Consider the following 16,771-nt stretch of genomic DNA (forward strand, 5'->3'; position numbering starts at 1 on the left):
GGACTAAAAACTGATTCTATCGAGAGCCAATGAATTACTTATTCATCATCGGCAACGAGAGGATCAAGTGCCGCGGCGCGACGCGTCGGTGGCAAGATGGCGGGTCAATAAACGCAAGTGATGAATCGAAGGTGCCGGGACAAAGGAGTCATTTAAAAAGTCGTTCGCCGAGGCTGAAGCGCGGACGATTATCTTTATGGGCGGTCGATCGGCGCCGAACTCTCGTACCTATACGCGCGGCGACCCGTTAACCCGGCCGGGGGATCACAACCTTCGAATTTTCAGCCGGCCGGACTGCATACGCTCACGTTATGAGCCGGGGGTATCAGCTCGGCGTATGAATAATGAATGAGCCCACGGGCTGCATAGTAAGACGGGAATGACGGTACTGTTACACCAACTGGAAAGAAGGTGGGGTACAGTTAAAACTCGTGCAACGAGACGGCCGGCCCGATAAGTGGCATAAAGGCAACGGCGTTAAATAACCGGTACCCGTTCCTCGCCGCCAATTGCTTTTTGTTGCGGGCCACGGGGCGCATCGAGAGCTGAGAGTGGCTCTCAGCGGGCGCCGGAGCGGTGCCCTTTTTGCCGGCAACGAGAATTAACGAGAACGACGATCGACAGACCTTCCCTCGTTGATTAGATCGTGTTAAGAGCGCGCTGCCCGGCTAACCGGGCCGATTCTACCGGAGGAATCACGCTCGCGTGACACTGGTCGTTAAAGTCGTCGTTAAAACTGGATCGAGCAATCTGGATCAATCGAATTCACGTATAACACTTAGCGCCCTTGAGTTTCACAGAAACTCATGAAACTTCAAATGCTTATCGACTGCGGGATGACGCAGTGGTTTCCTGTTGATAGGATAGGGCTTTCGCCGTAGTTTTTAATAGAGATTACGTTCATTGGCAGCGCATTCTTTTAATTGCCTTCCGATCGTAAATCTTTATTTCAATTAGATGGAAACGGCTGAAACTCGAGTTCGGAAAGCGGTTTATAGCTCTCTTTTCCTGATGAGAAAGTAGATTAGTTACACTATAGCATCGCGCGTTGATTCCCGGGGAATTCTATGTACTCAGAGCGGTTATGGCAGCTTAATCTCGATCGGAGAATGTAAGAGAGTCTATTGTCTCGACCGCGCGATAATTTTTCAGTAAACAGTCTGTATACGTATCTGGAGGAATCGAGATTTCGTTCCTCGTAAATTAATTAACGAGATCCGTATCGGCGGGACAGGATCGCATGGCTAATACGAGGCGAGGCAAAAACAAACACTCGTCGATCAATTAGCTCTGCGAAGGGATATCTGCCGGTGGCTTCTTCGCGCGCTATTTTCCCGTTGAACAGGTTGTTCCTGGTATCCTACTGAAGCGACCCGATGTCCTTAACTGATACCGTGTCCGCAATACTTATCGGATCATCCATTCACTCGTTTCCCGTAATTACGTGCACCGTTATCGGTTGCGTTGACGATTGATCCGTTAGCAGGAAGTCTGCTTTCAGTATCGGCATGCCTTTCAAGAAATAAATACGTAAATAGTAAAAGATTATCAGTCCTCTAAGAATGTTACTAGAGCAACGTGAAGGTATGTGTTAGTAACTCGACGAGTTTGGTAACACCGTGAACCTCGTGGGGGTTCCCCTGCCGAACAAAACCTGCTAACGAAGCTATCAACGGTTGAATGAGGAAATTACTATCGAAAGTAACCGTTGATTACAGGTCGCTAGCACAATAGGCGCTAAGTTCATATCTTGGCAACTCAATCTCAAACTATGGACACTTGTCGATAAATAATCACGCAGTTTGCTTTGATTTAGCGATACGACCTTCGCTTATCCGGTGGTGTGTCTCCCAAGCCTTTAACCCTTAGCAGTACTATGTCGAGTTTCAACCATTTTTTCTATATTTATTTGTAGTATCACAATTGTACCATTCAAAGGTAACATTACAATGACTCCCAAATATTCTTGAATAAATAAATAGAGCGTCGTATTAACACTTAGGCGACCTAGAAAGAACTATAACTACAACCTTTCCCGATTATCTTCAATTATACTGATTCAATTAATTTAAAAACTATGTTTTGTAAAAACAAGAACCGTATTCGATGAATTGCAAATAATCCCACGTCAAGACTTACTAGACAACAAAAGAAAAGATAAACATAAAAGGCAATACGTTGCTAAATGAAAAGTGGGAGATCCTATTCGGTTGGCAAAGTGTTAAGCTGTAATCGAATGAACTAACGTCGACGTGAACCTCAAAGTGAGAAACCAAGAGCACTTCGGACCGCAGAGGGTTAAAAGAGGATTCAAGTGGCGAACCGCGAGTCCCATCGCGCTAATGGAAACGTTCGCGGAAATTAATTCCAGCGGGGTTGCAATAGCGCCCAGAGACTGTGGCGCACAGGCTCCGCGAAGCCGACTGAGGAATGGGGATAGCATTCTTAATGTATTTAGCGTGGAATGCGACTCCTACGATCAACGTTCACCGTCACGAGTACGCTCGCCTGCCCAACGGTCATTTCTTCCAGCGTTAACTACTACAATGTTGCTTCTATCCGCGCAAGAACCGCCAGATACACTGGCTACAGCCATTTAACCGGTAATTTACTGCTGGGTGGCCGTGTTCGTGGAAGATAAACTCGTTGAAATTTCGGGAATGAACGTCACTCGAGGGACACATCGTAGATTCCACTGAAAACCGCATTCGTTTGATGCAACCATGATGTGTACGACTATACAGATCAATTATATCTACTAAATTTGTCAGGGAGAAAGACGATATTCTCTGAAACTAGCTCAGACAGTCATAAGTACATTGAGGAACTGTTTTTCAATATTTCACCATTGTACAAAGTTCAACATTAAATATCAGATTTCATAATTTTACCGCGTCAAATCAAGTGAGAGCCATCTCTCGAGTGCAAAGGATTAAAAATTCTCAGCTCACAATTACAACTACTAGATCTACCTGAAGATACGTGGGATCATTACACGGAATCGCAAAGAAACTAATCTCCAAGTCTCTAGGAACCTCCACAATAGTGTCCCTATCTACTAAACGGTGTATTCATAGCAATCTAAATAGAGGAGATCTCATTAGACTGTGAATGGACAGATACAGAGACAGGTCCAACAAGGAAAGTGAGATTCCCAGCCTTCGTTCCCTATTCTCTGCCTAACCACATGATCGACTCGCCATCGATTCATCTGACAAAAAGGTCCATCATCTTCGATTGTGAACGCGCAACGTGAAATAATCCCCCATTAAGTGGCCAGGCTAGGCCAGCCATAAATCAACGTTACACAAGTGAAAACAAGCCATTGGGAACGCTGAAGGATGAACAAGGGGGATTCGTTGAAAGGCATGAAATCCGCGAACAGCCGCGCCGGCAATTTTCATCCACGGCCGCGGATTCTTGGCCTCTCTCGCTCCTCCTCCCTCCCTCTCCCTCTCTCCCTCTCTCCCTCTCTCTCTCTCTCTTTCTTTCTCTTTCGGCCTGTTCGAACTCGCGGCCGCGTAGCGGTTTTCCTACGGCGTCGTTTACAACCGGCATTCTTGGCAGGATTGCGGAATGTGGATCGCAGGCACGCGAATGACAACTCCGAAAGGACATTCCTGGTCGCGGCCGTGCACCACCGGCGAAAGATTCCCGGCGTTTCGTCATCGTTTAAGGAATCGCGGCCGGCTACCGCCTGTCCGCATCACCGTTAAACCTGTACCGCCTCCGGTCAACTGTCCCTGATGATCTAGGAGACTTGTTTGCTCGCTCACTTAGAGGATCAACCGATCACGTGTCGCGCACGGCTCAGGGGCCCGTGGTCGTTCCGCTGCGAGGTTATGGAACTTCTGAGATGGTCCTAATTTCGATGGTTTCTTTGGGGAGGATTAAGGCAAAGAGCTTGCCTTATCGCGGAACGATAAGAAGTTGGCTTTGAGGATGTGGAATCTTTTGTTTGAGCAAAGAACTGAAGGATTAAATGTTGAAGAGAACAGTAGAGATTCTAGGTGTCTCATCGTGAGATGACGAAATCATCGAAAATCTAGAACCTGAACTCGTCGTTTGTTTAAGGAATTAAAGGATTAGCCGTCGCGGTGAGGTCCCGGTCGCCTCGTTGGAGACTAATGCGATAAAGTTAGCGACTCGGAATTCACGGACGGTCGGATGTATCCGGAGATTGTTAATAAAGATATCTCGCTGATGCGAGTGGAAAATATTACACCCGGGCGAGGACGTTTCGGTTATCAACGCGAAACCGGCACGCTCCGTCACGCTACTTGAAAATGATCGGAGCTTACGCGCGCGCACGTTTTTTAATATAGCGCCAATAAACGAGGACTTTATTGCGGCCGACACTTAAGATACGAGAGCCTCCAGGCCGTTGTGAAACGTTACCCGCGGACTCCCGAACGCAGGTACTTATCTTTCGGGGACCTAATTGGCTTAAGACCACTTGTATTTCTTCATCTCTCGCCGGACGACGGTCCCGACGCGTCGAAACGAGGAAAGGAGCGCTGGGAAGGAGGAGAATCGTAGGAACACGCAGATCGGAAACGGCGACCGCGAGAACGGCGACGCCGGCGACAAGATAAATCTCTGCGAGGAGGACAGAACGGAAGCAGGATCAAAGAAATAGAGAAAGAGAGGAGGAGAGAGAACGAGACCGCGCGAGAGAGGGACCGAGGGAGAAAGAAGGGTCAGCGACCGAAGCGAAACTTGCTAGACCGTGAGTCCCGCAGATGTGAAATGAAACCAGACGGCAGATACGTTGCCTCTGTGTAGATCATTTCGCGCTAGATCTCGATCTTGCCCCGAGGAAATATTTTTCGACGACGCCTCGCCTCTCTCGGGACGAAAGCAAGAGTCGATGGGAACGCTGGAACCTCTTCGGATAGACTCTTTGCGGCATCTGCCGATTTTTGAGTCGCTGGCTTCGTTTCCATGTTGTATCGACACAGTACGAAGTATAGAGAATACCTGAATTAATGGTTCAAGCGATGTGGAATGTTTATGCTAAAGAATATTTGGGATCATGATTTCTAAACTGGCAATTCCATATCTACGATACTCAATCAATAAGAAAGTTTCGGGAATTTCGAGTTCACACTTTCTACGTGGACTTTATAAACGGCAGAACGTTTTTCGCTCACGATCTACACAGCATCCGTTGCTGTTTTAGATTAATGCGATCGGCGACTGCCTTTCGAATCGCCCTGTACCGGCTAAACTATAAGTTTCGGTGAAAGTGCACGCCGACGAGACGTGTGACTCACATTTCTTCGTAATTATCGTCGAAGGAAACCGGGAATCGGGACGGCGGCGTCGGATTATTTGTCGCAAAGCAAAAACCACCGCTCGCCGACGATAACCCTGGCTCGCGGCACGGAATCGGCGATAACGGAGCGATTGTTTGGCTAAACAAAGTAACTGGAGCATGCGAGCGCCTTATCGATTCGCGAATTGATGTCGCATCATGGCTGCAAATAGCTCTGATAACAGCGCGGCCCGAAAATTGGAGATCGGCCGCGTATCGTCGTGTACTCAGCGATTAATTTTAGTCGCCGAGTCAGACCGACGCCCGCTAATTATTCCCAGAAGATTACTGCACCGTCAAAATTCGCGTAGATTCAGGTATACGTAGGAACACACACGCAGAAACTGGATCGCGGGAGAATTTGTATGGCTTCGCGAACGATCTCGCGATGAATTAAACATGCGGTAATGATCTAGAGTATTTCGCAGTTCGACTGATCGGTTCCTGAGTAGCTCGCGGTCCGATTTCCCACGCCGCACGATGAAAAATTAATATGTATACCGTGGGGGATCGATAAATATTTGGTTTCCGAGTTAACCACGTTTTTATACCGGTGACCTCGTATGCATTTCCCAGGTTTCTCTTTTTAGCGCTGATCAGAGAAAGCAGTACAGGGTGTTGCAAAAGCGCGAGCACGAATTTGAGACGATCGAGGAAAATTTCATCGATACTCTACGCAGATTTTCGAAGCATTCGCCCGGAAATCGGTATGACAAGATGAAACATTGATATACGAATTTTTTAAATCCCTACTGAACGTTCCAAGGTTACGCGAACATTTCGAAACGATCGCGCCGTGAATCGACCCACCCTTTCATCCATAATTAACCAGGCTTTCGAGGAGACCAATTACATCATTCAAAAAGGAGGATACGTTGAACCCGACGGACGTTTACAAAAATTTACGACCCCAATAAACAGACATTTTTGCCGGTTTTACGGCGATTTTCTCGCATCGTTCGTAATTAACCGAGCATTCGATTAAACGCACGCTATAAGGCACAATAAAAGGTAACTGTAATAAATTAAATGTCCGCTAGAATAGGCCGCAGAAATATGAAGACACTTTTGTCCATTTTACGGCCGTTTTGTCCGTCGATTAACACCAGTCCCCGCTTCTGGAACGTCCCGTACGGAACGCAGCCTCCCTCCACAACTAAGTTTCCTCGATTTTACGATTCCCGTGGCACCGAGCAGCGGGAGTTCCCCCGTAGGAATCGCGAAACGGCCATCGGGGCCATCAGCATCGCGAAACGATCGTAAAACCAAAGGACGCGGCCCCAGCCTCTTTCTAACGGAGCCAACGGTGTGTCCATTTTCGTCGCCGAGCTTCTCTTTTAGTTATCGCTGTTCCGCCGTTCCACGCCACTTATTGTTTACAGTCGCGGCCTGCTCTACTTTATTGCCGTTTGCGGAAATTTACGGCCGGATCGCAAATTGGAAAATTTTCTTTCACTCGACAGTTAACGAAAAAAGAACAGAGAAAGGAAGAATGAAATTCGTCGCTCTAGTGTTCACGAGAAAACGTTCTAAGCTTTCGCAAGTTTCATCTGTTTAGCTCTCATCTGTTTATCTTTATCGTCGCGATACAGAGTTCTAATTGTTACGTATTCGACGCGAATATCTTCCTTTTTACGAAGCATTTCGCTGCGAGTTATTAACACGTTGAATGCCGCACGATTTCATAGAGCAAAATACACAAAATGGAAAAAATGGAATATTAAATCATTCGATTGAATTGCACTGTTATTATTGCAGGTTCATCTAGCTGAACGTCACCACATCAGTAACCATTATTTGTAATATAGATATATTTTCAAATAATCATCGTTTAATTGAGTGAACTATAGTAATTCAATTTGATTGAACACCACGATTTCATAGAGCAAAGTGCAGAAAATGGAGAAAATATGGTATCAAATCATTCGATTGAATTGCATTGTTATTATTGCAGGTTCATCTAGCTGAATATCACCACATTAGTTAGCATTATTCATAATATAGAAATGTTTTCAAATAATGGTTTAATTGAGTGAACTATAGTAATTCGATTTGGTCACCGGTGACCTCTATGGCATTCAATTTAATTAAACGGGATTTATACGTATTTTTGTAGACGACTGATTGGTAATTGGCGTAGAAGATTAATCGGTCAGGTAAAAAGTAATATGGCGTCTTGTAAGGGGAAATTGGAGAAAAACTCCGGTTTCACGGAACGAAAGAATGAAATATTAACCCTGCGACGTCCAATTTGTCACGGGCTTATCCGTGCGGTGGCTTGTTTGCGTTTCGTAGTTTCATAATTCCGCGTTGCAGCGGCGTAATTGTATCGACTATCGAAAGTGCGCACGGGTCTGCCGGTGCCGGGGTAAATTTAATTGCTCCCCAAGCTCGCGTCCGCGTATTTTACACTTTTTCCGCGCGATTAGCGAGATGTTTTACGTAACCCTGTCGCGGATCACGTAACGCGGCTAGGTAGCGATACAAGACACGCGGGACGTGTCCTTTCCGTGAATAACTTTCCACGCACTCCATCGGTATCCGATCGATTAGTCACGATCATCGACGATTATAGATGTTTTTCCGCTGGAATGTCGTTTTCCTAATGTCATTCGAACGTTGTATCATTAAATTCACATTACTCCTCGATGTTTCCCATGTCTGAATAATTGCCGACCTCTGCATTGCCCCCGTGGATAGTGTTAAACCGTTATGGATTATGCTCTTTTCCCGCAAAAACGTCAACGCTGTTTAATTGAACAGTTTAAGGATCGTGATATACGATACACCTAATTAAAACTTTATAAATGATGTCGAGTGCTCGTAACCATATTTCAAATTCCGAATTCCAAATTTCGACGAAGATAATATTTTTTGAAATTAACTCAAAGAGAAGTCACAAGTAAATTGAGAAACAAAGCTTCTTTATCCCAATATTTCACGCGCCGATTATACACGGTCCAATATTAAATACCAAATTTTATAATTTTACTTCATCAAATCAGGTGCCTGAGAGTCACCTCTCGAGTGCAAAGAGTTAACTGTCAAGCTGAAAATTTCAAATGAGTTTCAAATGATTAATTGCGAATTTCATATTTCAAATTTCACGCGAATCGGACGACTCGCCGCTCTGTAATTCCCCCGGTGCTGAGCGAGATCTTTCACCGAAAAATTAGTGGCTTCAAACCGAAATAACGGCTTCATCGGGTACCGAAGAGGAATCGTTGCTCTCGAGAGCCAGCTTAAAACTGAAGAGGTAATAGCGCTGAGAGCCAGCACTCGTGGCAACAGCCACGCCCAATCCCGCGTCCGAATCCACCGATGGAATCGATCATCGATCGGTGTTATTGTGTCCGTCACGTTTGTCCACGCGTTCGCAGGCCCGGTGCTCGAAAGGACACACGGCTATTTCTGGAAGGTGATTCCTGGCCGGCCGCGGGCATTCCGCGTGCGTATCGGCGACTTTTCGCGCGGCCGCCGCTTAGAAAGCCGGGGAAAACCGCGAAAGTACTCGAAAGCGATGCTCAAAACGTTCCAGCCGGCTCTTTTATTTGCTTTTCTCTTGGCACGGAAACGGCGCTCGCCGATTTCGTCGCCGGTTTTCTAACGCGTTCGAGGAATATCGCTCTTCTAGTGTTCTTTCAAGAGAATAGTGGTAGATACGGAAATCCAGGAAACAGTAACGGAGTACTGAATTTCACAAGAGCTGTGCCAATTTGATCTATCGGAGACTATTAGTTCATTTAGAATTTACCTATTCGTTAATTTACATATGCGGTTACGTAAGTATGTGAAATTATAATATATATATAGAGGATATTTAATCAAATATAACGTAGAATTTCTTCGCAAGACTTACGGAGAGTGGAGATTCTATGATGCGACAAAATGGCTACCCTTCTTCCGAGAGTGAGTCTCCATTTGCCTTTAACACTAGAACTACCGAGCATTTAATACGATTAACATGCAATTTCTATAAAAATTGTAACAATAGATTATTCTCAGTTTCTTCGGACATTCATTATAGTACTGAAATGAAACTATTTATTTTCACGATCATTTCGAATATTCGATGCTTCGGAGATACAAATAATTGCTAAACGAAAGAATCAAAACCAGTCAATTTGATTGGTAGTTCTAGTGTTAAACGGAATAACAACTGAATGTTCCCGAATCGATTTGTAATGGCGAACATACACGTCCACCGTTTTATAAGAGAACTGTAGATCTCGGATCGCCGCGTAAAAGACACACGAGAACGACTCAACGTTTCCAAGAATTCCCGAGAATTCCGCTTAAGGTCGATGCAATGGGAAAATCGAGTAACTTAACGTCGGAACGTGCTTCGATCTGGAACACGTGAGACCGTGAGACAGGGAACGAGACGTGGGACACGGGTCTACGTCGCTTCCGGTAACAGGAGAATCCGATGACGAGCCTGTCTCTCTTTCTCGATCAAATCGAACGGGGAACAGAGACAAACGAGTCGGACGACTGGTCAACGTTCCGCCGTCTCGCCTTTCATTCCACCGGAGTTCCTGCGCGATTGGTTCAACATTTCACACCGTCTGGCAGAACACGAAAGAAATCAACGAAAAATGCCGATTTTTCTGTCGGCGGTGCGATTTTTCCCTGTCGGCGTTCGTCATCGAATAAATCAAGCTCGAAGCGAACGGTGCGAAAGCGCGCGCACGAGCGACTTTCGTCCTTTCGAAGATGATTTCCTCGCGAACGGAGCGTCGCGGGGGAAAATGTTGTATTCGAAGTTTCGTACCTTTTCCCTCGAAGAATCGTTCGATGTGAGTTACGATACGGGTCGTCGAGTCGGATATCGAGTTACGAGCGAAGATAGACGTGAATTATCGACGTTACCGGTTACTTTCGGCCCGGTAATGCGTTCCCTGTCCGGTTTCTGGGCCCGGCCGGTGCATAAACGTGTTATAGCGAGCGTATGCACCGTGCATAAAACTATTATGTCATAAGCTACGAGGCATAGAGGCCATTCACGGGGAGTTTGCACTTGCGGGTCTTCGTGGGGAGTTCCGCGTCCACGTAGGACGTCTCGAAACTGTACGGCGCACGCAGCTCGAGAGAACACGCACGGAAGAACGGAGGAATTATTGCACAAGCGGAATATTTAACCGTTCGTCGCGGGAAAATGTCTAGCAACCGAGAAAGAAAATATTTTTCGATCATACTGTTTTGTTTTTTAATATAGCAACATTTGCATTCGGAAGTGCCATAGATTTTCGATGTGGAGGTGATCTTTGGGACACACTGTACGCGAAACTAATTGAAATCGAGGTGCAGCCATGGTTGACGAACCAGACGATCGATCGCTGGCTAATAGTCGTTTATTAATGTTCGCGGAAAAGTCCGCGGACCGGAGAAAATTTCAGTTTTCTCTTATGCAACCCGTGTCCCTTATATAACGTCAGCTGAGAGTGGAGCTGGGACAATCGTGAAAGCGTGAGAATTATCTTCCAGCCTGTCCTCAGCGAACAATTAGACCTATCGACATAATGAATGAAGCCGAAGCGAGCGAGGAACTTTAAGAATCCTTTGAATGAAGAGATTTAATCTTGCTGGCTTCATTATCCCCTGCTGATGCAATGTTGTTGTCGCTGGCTCATGACTTTCGAAATTATTAAGTTCGCTAACTAGTGATCTACGGCGATCGTTGATTACTCACGATCGAGGGTGTCTTAATCAGTTTCTTAGGCTCTAGAACTTTCTCGTTTTAGAATCTGAATCAGTTCCGAAGAAGTTTTTTCAAGTGAATCCTACCTTCGTGTGAAGAAACGCCAGCGACTTGTTCACATTCTCGATTTTGTGCACACGCATGCGACCGTTGTTCGGTTTGGCCAATCGTTCTCCCGAAATGATCTCCAGTAGTTTCAGTAGCTTCTTGCCGTCCGCCAGGTCCGTGAACAAGTCGTCCACTTCCATGCGTGCCTGAGAACCGAATGAATCAGGAATTTATTAGAATTTAGAGGACATATCGATTGAAAGGACTTATGAAGAATTTAGAAGAATTAATCAAAGATTTAACCCCTTGCACTCGAGAGGTGACTCACCACTTGATTTCATACAGTAAAACTATAAAATTTGATATTTAATATTACATTTCCTATAACGCATCATTTTGAGAAATATTCAAATAAAATAGCTTTGTTCCTCGATGTACGCGTGATTTCTCATCGACTAAGTTTCACGAAATATCGATTTTATCTCATCAGGAAATGTTAAAATATTTCTAGTGAAGAACTTCCGAGTGCAAAGGGTTAACACTAGAACTGCCAGTCAAAATGACTGGTTTCGATTTTTTTGTTTAGCAATTATTGATATCTTCGAAGGATTGAATATTCGAAATGATTTTGAAAATTCACTAGAATTGATTCAAGAGTTGCTAGAACTTATCAAGGATCCACTAAGATTTATCAGACACTCACTAGTGTTCATAAGAAATTCACTAGGATTTGTCAAGATTTATCAAGTGTTCACTGGAACTCGTCATGTGTACATTAGTCAACTTCCGAAATGAACCGTTACCTTCAACAGGAAGGAGTTGATCCATTTGGTGAACGTCTTCTTCTGAATATGCAGACGTTCCTCCTGCAGGGCCTTAATGCGGCCCTGCTCGAACTTCAGCACGTCCTCTCTCTGAGTCATTCTCTTTTGTATGTCAGGACCACCCCTGTATCGGTCGGCTCTCGACGGCGGATAGTTCGGTATGTACTCGAGGTTAAAGGTCCTGTTTTGGGGTGCGGCGCCAAGCCCAGCGCCGGGCACATACTGCGCCCCTGAAAGTCAAACATTTCCCTTAAATTAGAAACAAATCTCAACTAAATCCGGCGACACATAAACATCCTCGACGGAAACGGAAGTAGGGGGACCGAATATAAACGGTGAAACATTTGTCGTCACTGGTTCTTAACACTAGAACTACTGTACCAGTTAAAATGACTGGTTTCGATTTTTTCGTTTAGCAATTATTGATATCTTCGAAGCATTGAATATTCGAAATGATCTTAAAAATAAATAGCTTCATTTGAGTACTATAATGAATGTCTGAAGAAACTGAAAATAATCTATTGTTACAATTTCTATGGGAATTGCATATTAATCGTATTAAATGCTCGGTAGTTCTAGTGTTAACTGACTTCAATCACAGATGGTTCTGTAATAATTTCAATATTCACAATTTTTCAAATTTTGTTTAATAAATCTCTCGTGTATACTTTGTAGCTAGATACTGATGTACTAGATTACTATATTCAACTTGGTCTATAGATATAAGTAGATATACCCTAATCATTTGAACAAAAGACCAATGATCCAGTGAATCTAAAAATCAATTTCACAGTAAAACTCCAAATCAAGTTGAGAACCACTAAGTGAAGTAATTTCGCAGCCGTCAGAAGAAAGATGCTGTTTCAGCGGAAGAATGATTTACTCGGTTCCGCAAATCATCGATATTTCCCGGCGTCACGACGGAACAAGCGACTCACGTCCACGTCCACGTTGATCCGGCTGTCGGTCTGCTCTTATACGGCTGGAAAAAATTTTACGGAAGTCCAATACGTCCGCCAATCGCGACAGTAAACCGTGGACAATGATCCCACCGAGTCATCGCGGAGCAAAAGCACCGGCACTTGCTTCTTACTTACGCTACACGCGTGTTTTATCGCCGTAGGACGGCTGACGATTTCATTTCGTCAGCGTAGACGGTGAAAATTACAAGCCAAATACAATCTCCGCGACGAATCAGGATTTTTAATTAATGCCACGCCGGGTTACCCGCTCGGAAATGTTGAACGCCGCTTTACAAGGTGTCGCGACGCACACCAGGACCCTTCTTTCCGTCAATTTCGCTCGTTAATCCTCGCCGGAGCCGAAAAACGCGGCTCCGATCGCGCGGATTCTCGTCTTTTACGATTTGCTCGAGCTGTTTCTCTTTTTTTTTCGAGCGCGACGTTTTTAATTAAATCCGGTGGGTCATCGAGGAGAATCTCCCGTTACGAATTTATCGTGAGATACGAAAGAATTGTCGTGGGACTCGGATTAAAGTAAAGGAGACGTTATCGAGAGTTTATCTGGACGGGGATTGAATAACAATCTCCGGCGGGGAATGCAATTTACCGGGATGTAATTTGTTCTGTATTAATGGGAAAAGTTTACGAGTAGAAGAACAACGGGCTAGATGAAAGAGAAAGGAAGCATGCAGCACGATATTAAATTATCGGGACTATTTCGAGCTTCCGCAATCTCGACGTCGCGATACGCTATCTGGAAAATGCTGCGTTTGAGCCCTAGGAATAGGGAAACGTTGCTCGCGACAAAGAGGTCGCTCGTGATCGAGTGCTCTCGATAGCGCTGCCTGCGCGTTCACATTCCTCGGTCCCTTGCACAATGGGAATACAATAATATCTGAGAAGATTAGTAGGGTTACTGATAAATTCTTCGATTACGAGGGCAGTAAGAAGACTTGTAAGCAGATACGGTTCGAACGGAATATTCAACATCTGTGAATAGTTTTCTGACTCCGAAAGATTCACACTTTTCAGAATGTAATTCGAACATAATGAAAAATAGCCTGACATGAATTATAAACATATCTGAGAAGATTAGTAGGGTTACTGATAAATTCTTCGATTACGAGGGCAGTAAGAGGACTTGTGAGGAGATACAGTTCGAATGGAATATCCAACGTTTGTGAATAGTTTCCTGACTCCAAGAAATTCACACTTTTCAAAATGTAATTAGAACATGATGAAAAATAGTTATTCCTGACATGAATGATAAACAGCAGCACACATCAGATATTTTCTGTGTCTTCTGGCATTGTGCATTCTATGCAACTCTGCTCTTTAAAATTCCTGATGAATGCATAAGAACCTGCTGCCCAGTTATGAGACACGAAAAGGAATTCGCGAGGGCTCCTTTAATTGATAACACACGATCAATTCGGCTCACGTTTCACACTTGCGGAATATCCGCGCCGGAACACGGCCGAGCTTGTTACCGTTCCAAGGCTGATTTTACAAACGTGTTTCGCGAATCGTACATCCGTGCGACTTAACACTTCCAAACGAGTTCCTTTTTTTCACGGTCTTAATGAAGCCCCGAGTCAACCTCGATCAAAAAACCGAGGACCGCGACGCGGCTCCGCGCGGAGCATAAATTCCGACTTCTCAAAAAGAAGAGAAAATATTGTCAGGTAAATATTCATTAAACAGACATTTTTTGTCAACTACTTCCACTTGATTAAACGGTACAAGATCGAAGCATCGAGTAAGCTGACTTTGAACCGTCGTTCATCAACTTTTTCATCGTGCGACGAGAACCAGAGGCACAGAGAGAGAGAGAGAAAAAAGAAGTGGAAAAATAAATCTTGATCAAATATTAATTTTTTTCATCGACCATTATTTGCTTGATTAAACGGTACAGGCTGAAGGCGTCGAAGCGGCCGGTCCTGAATAACCGTTCATCAACTTCTTTCGGTAAGGAATATTCAAGAAATACGGAGAGGAAACGGATTTTTAACGGGCAACACTATAAATAATGCAATCTCGAGGGAGGGAAAAGTTGGTCGGTCAAGTTCTTCTCGCCTGTAATCTGCATACAATTGTTCCGAGTGAAAAGTTTCGGTAGATTGTCGCGCACGCCTAAAACCTGTCCACGGTGATATGCAATTTAAATGGCGCGTCCCGCATAATCGTTCGCTATTAGTTTGGCGGCGAATGTAAACCGAGTGTCTGCCGCGGCTCGGCCGCGGCACGCTTAAATAATTCAACATTATCGGCCGGCGAGCGTGCATTAATCGTCGACAAACGTATCCGATACGATAGACTGCCTCCCATGGTCATCGAATTTCAAGATACCGCCGGCATTAGCATAACGATCGCCGCGGCTGCATAGTTTCCGTGCGTTCTGAATATTTACCGACCCGCGCAATTAATTCCAATTACGCGAATGTCTCCTCTATTTGCGAAAACAACCAAACAATCATATTTCCATAGTGAAACCAAAGAAACGTGAGCAACGACGCAATGGAATCCCGAAGAAATCGGAAAGACTTCACTCGACGAATCCGGAATATAGGAAACTCCTACGCCAATGGAAGGATTAAAGCGAAGCTCGCAATGAAATCGTGTTAACACAGGGAAACAAGGCAACCGCGTAATTAAAATCCACGCTCCCGCGGCCGAGATGAATTGAAATTGAATATTAAAAGCTATCCGAAGGGAATCACGCATAAATTTCACGCAGATAAAGTTCCTGCGCCAGTGGAAGAGGATCAGCTCGGCCGGTTAGATCTCGTTCGCGTCGAAAAGCGTGCCAATAGGCGCGCGCGCGCGCGCTCGTGAACCGAGAGGGCAATGACAAGCAGGTAACATCGTAGATTTGATTAGGGTACTTAAGCGAACTCACGGGGCCGGCCGTTTCTAAGCCGCTGGAAACCACGTAACGCGATTGTGCACGGCACGCGTGCGCCAGTGTGCGCCGTGCGTTCGTGTACCTGGGATTCTTCGAGCGTGACGGCCGCAGGCACGTACAGGTTTGGTCTTTTCGCGGAAATTACGATCGCAAGGTGAACGTGGAAACGTATGGAACGCTCTTTCCAGGAGCAGAGATCGGTAAGGTCTCTGGAAACGGCTGGGATCCCTGAGATTGCGCCGCTAACTCGCGCGTTCGCCGCCAGAGGATCATTAGGAACCTCGGTCAAGTCATTTCTATCTATAAAAACACGTTAATCCATCGTGATTCTATGTCGAGACAGACTTGACATTCAATTACACTCGAACTGCCACGTATTTCATCGCTTTTTTGCTGTCGCTGGTAGCAATAACGTGATCACGTTACGTGCCAAAGCAATTTTACTGCTTCGGAAAGGTTCTTCACGCTGGAGCTACCAAATTCTAGATTTTAAGAAAGCCAAAATCCTAACTCGCGCGTTCGCCGCCAGAGGATCATTAGGAACCTCGGTCAAGTCATTTCTATCTATAAAAACACGTTAATCCATCGTGATTCTATGTCGAGACAGACTTGACATTCAATTACACTCGAATTGCCACATATTTCATCGCTTTTTGCCGTCGTTGGTAGCAATAACGTGATCACGTTACGCGCCAAAGCAATTTTACTGCTTCGGAAAGGTTCTTTACGCTGGATCTACCAAATTCTAGATTTTAAGAAGGCCAAAAACACTTTGCAATGGGTTAGAAAGAGGTTCGAGTGGTAAGATGAAGCGTTTGAAATGTTAGAGGATTGTAATGGGTCTCTAAAGAGTCCTGAAAGAGGATGCAGAGATCGATGAAGGATTTTCAAGCCGACCGAACCTTCCCTAAGGGCATTAAAACTAAGGCCTGGTCGGGGAAGGCTTCTAAGGGCTACCAGAAATAGCATTCAAGGTCCACTACCCATCCGGAGTGGTCAGGAAGAATTCAAGAG

General features: G+C 45.1%; 1 protein-coding gene across 5 annotated transcripts in view; it reads right to left on the reverse strand.

Annotated features, from left to right (window-relative positions):
• Nucleotides 1-16,771, reverse strand: part of kst (spectrin beta chain, non-erythrocytic 5 kst) — a 57,536-nt gene that overhangs the window by 22,622 nt on the left and 18,143 nt on the right. For 4 of the 5 annotated variants that reach the window (XM_031989832.2, XM_031989830.2, XM_031989829.2 and 1 more), the window contains exons 2-3: nt 11,870-12,120; nt 11,105-11,272 (exon numbers count right to left, since the gene is read on the reverse strand). In XM_031989832.2, coding sequence (XP_031845692.1) covers nt 11,105-11,272; nt 11,870-11,989 — 288 coding nt within the window. In that variant the 5' untranslated portion in view covers nt 11,990-12,120. Of the gene's footprint in view, nt 1-11,104; nt 11,273-11,869; nt 12,121-12,828; nt 12,873-16,771 lie in introns of all 5 variants that reach the window. The other variant, XM_031989833.2, reaches the window with a different exon arrangement.

This window comes from Nomia melanderi, chromosome 1, assembly GCF_051020985.1.
Source record: "Nomia melanderi isolate GNS246 chromosome 1, iyNomMela1, whole genome shotgun sequence".
NCBI classification, from domain to species: domain Eukaryota; kingdom Metazoa; phylum Arthropoda; class Insecta; order Hymenoptera; family Halictidae; genus Nomia; species Nomia melanderi.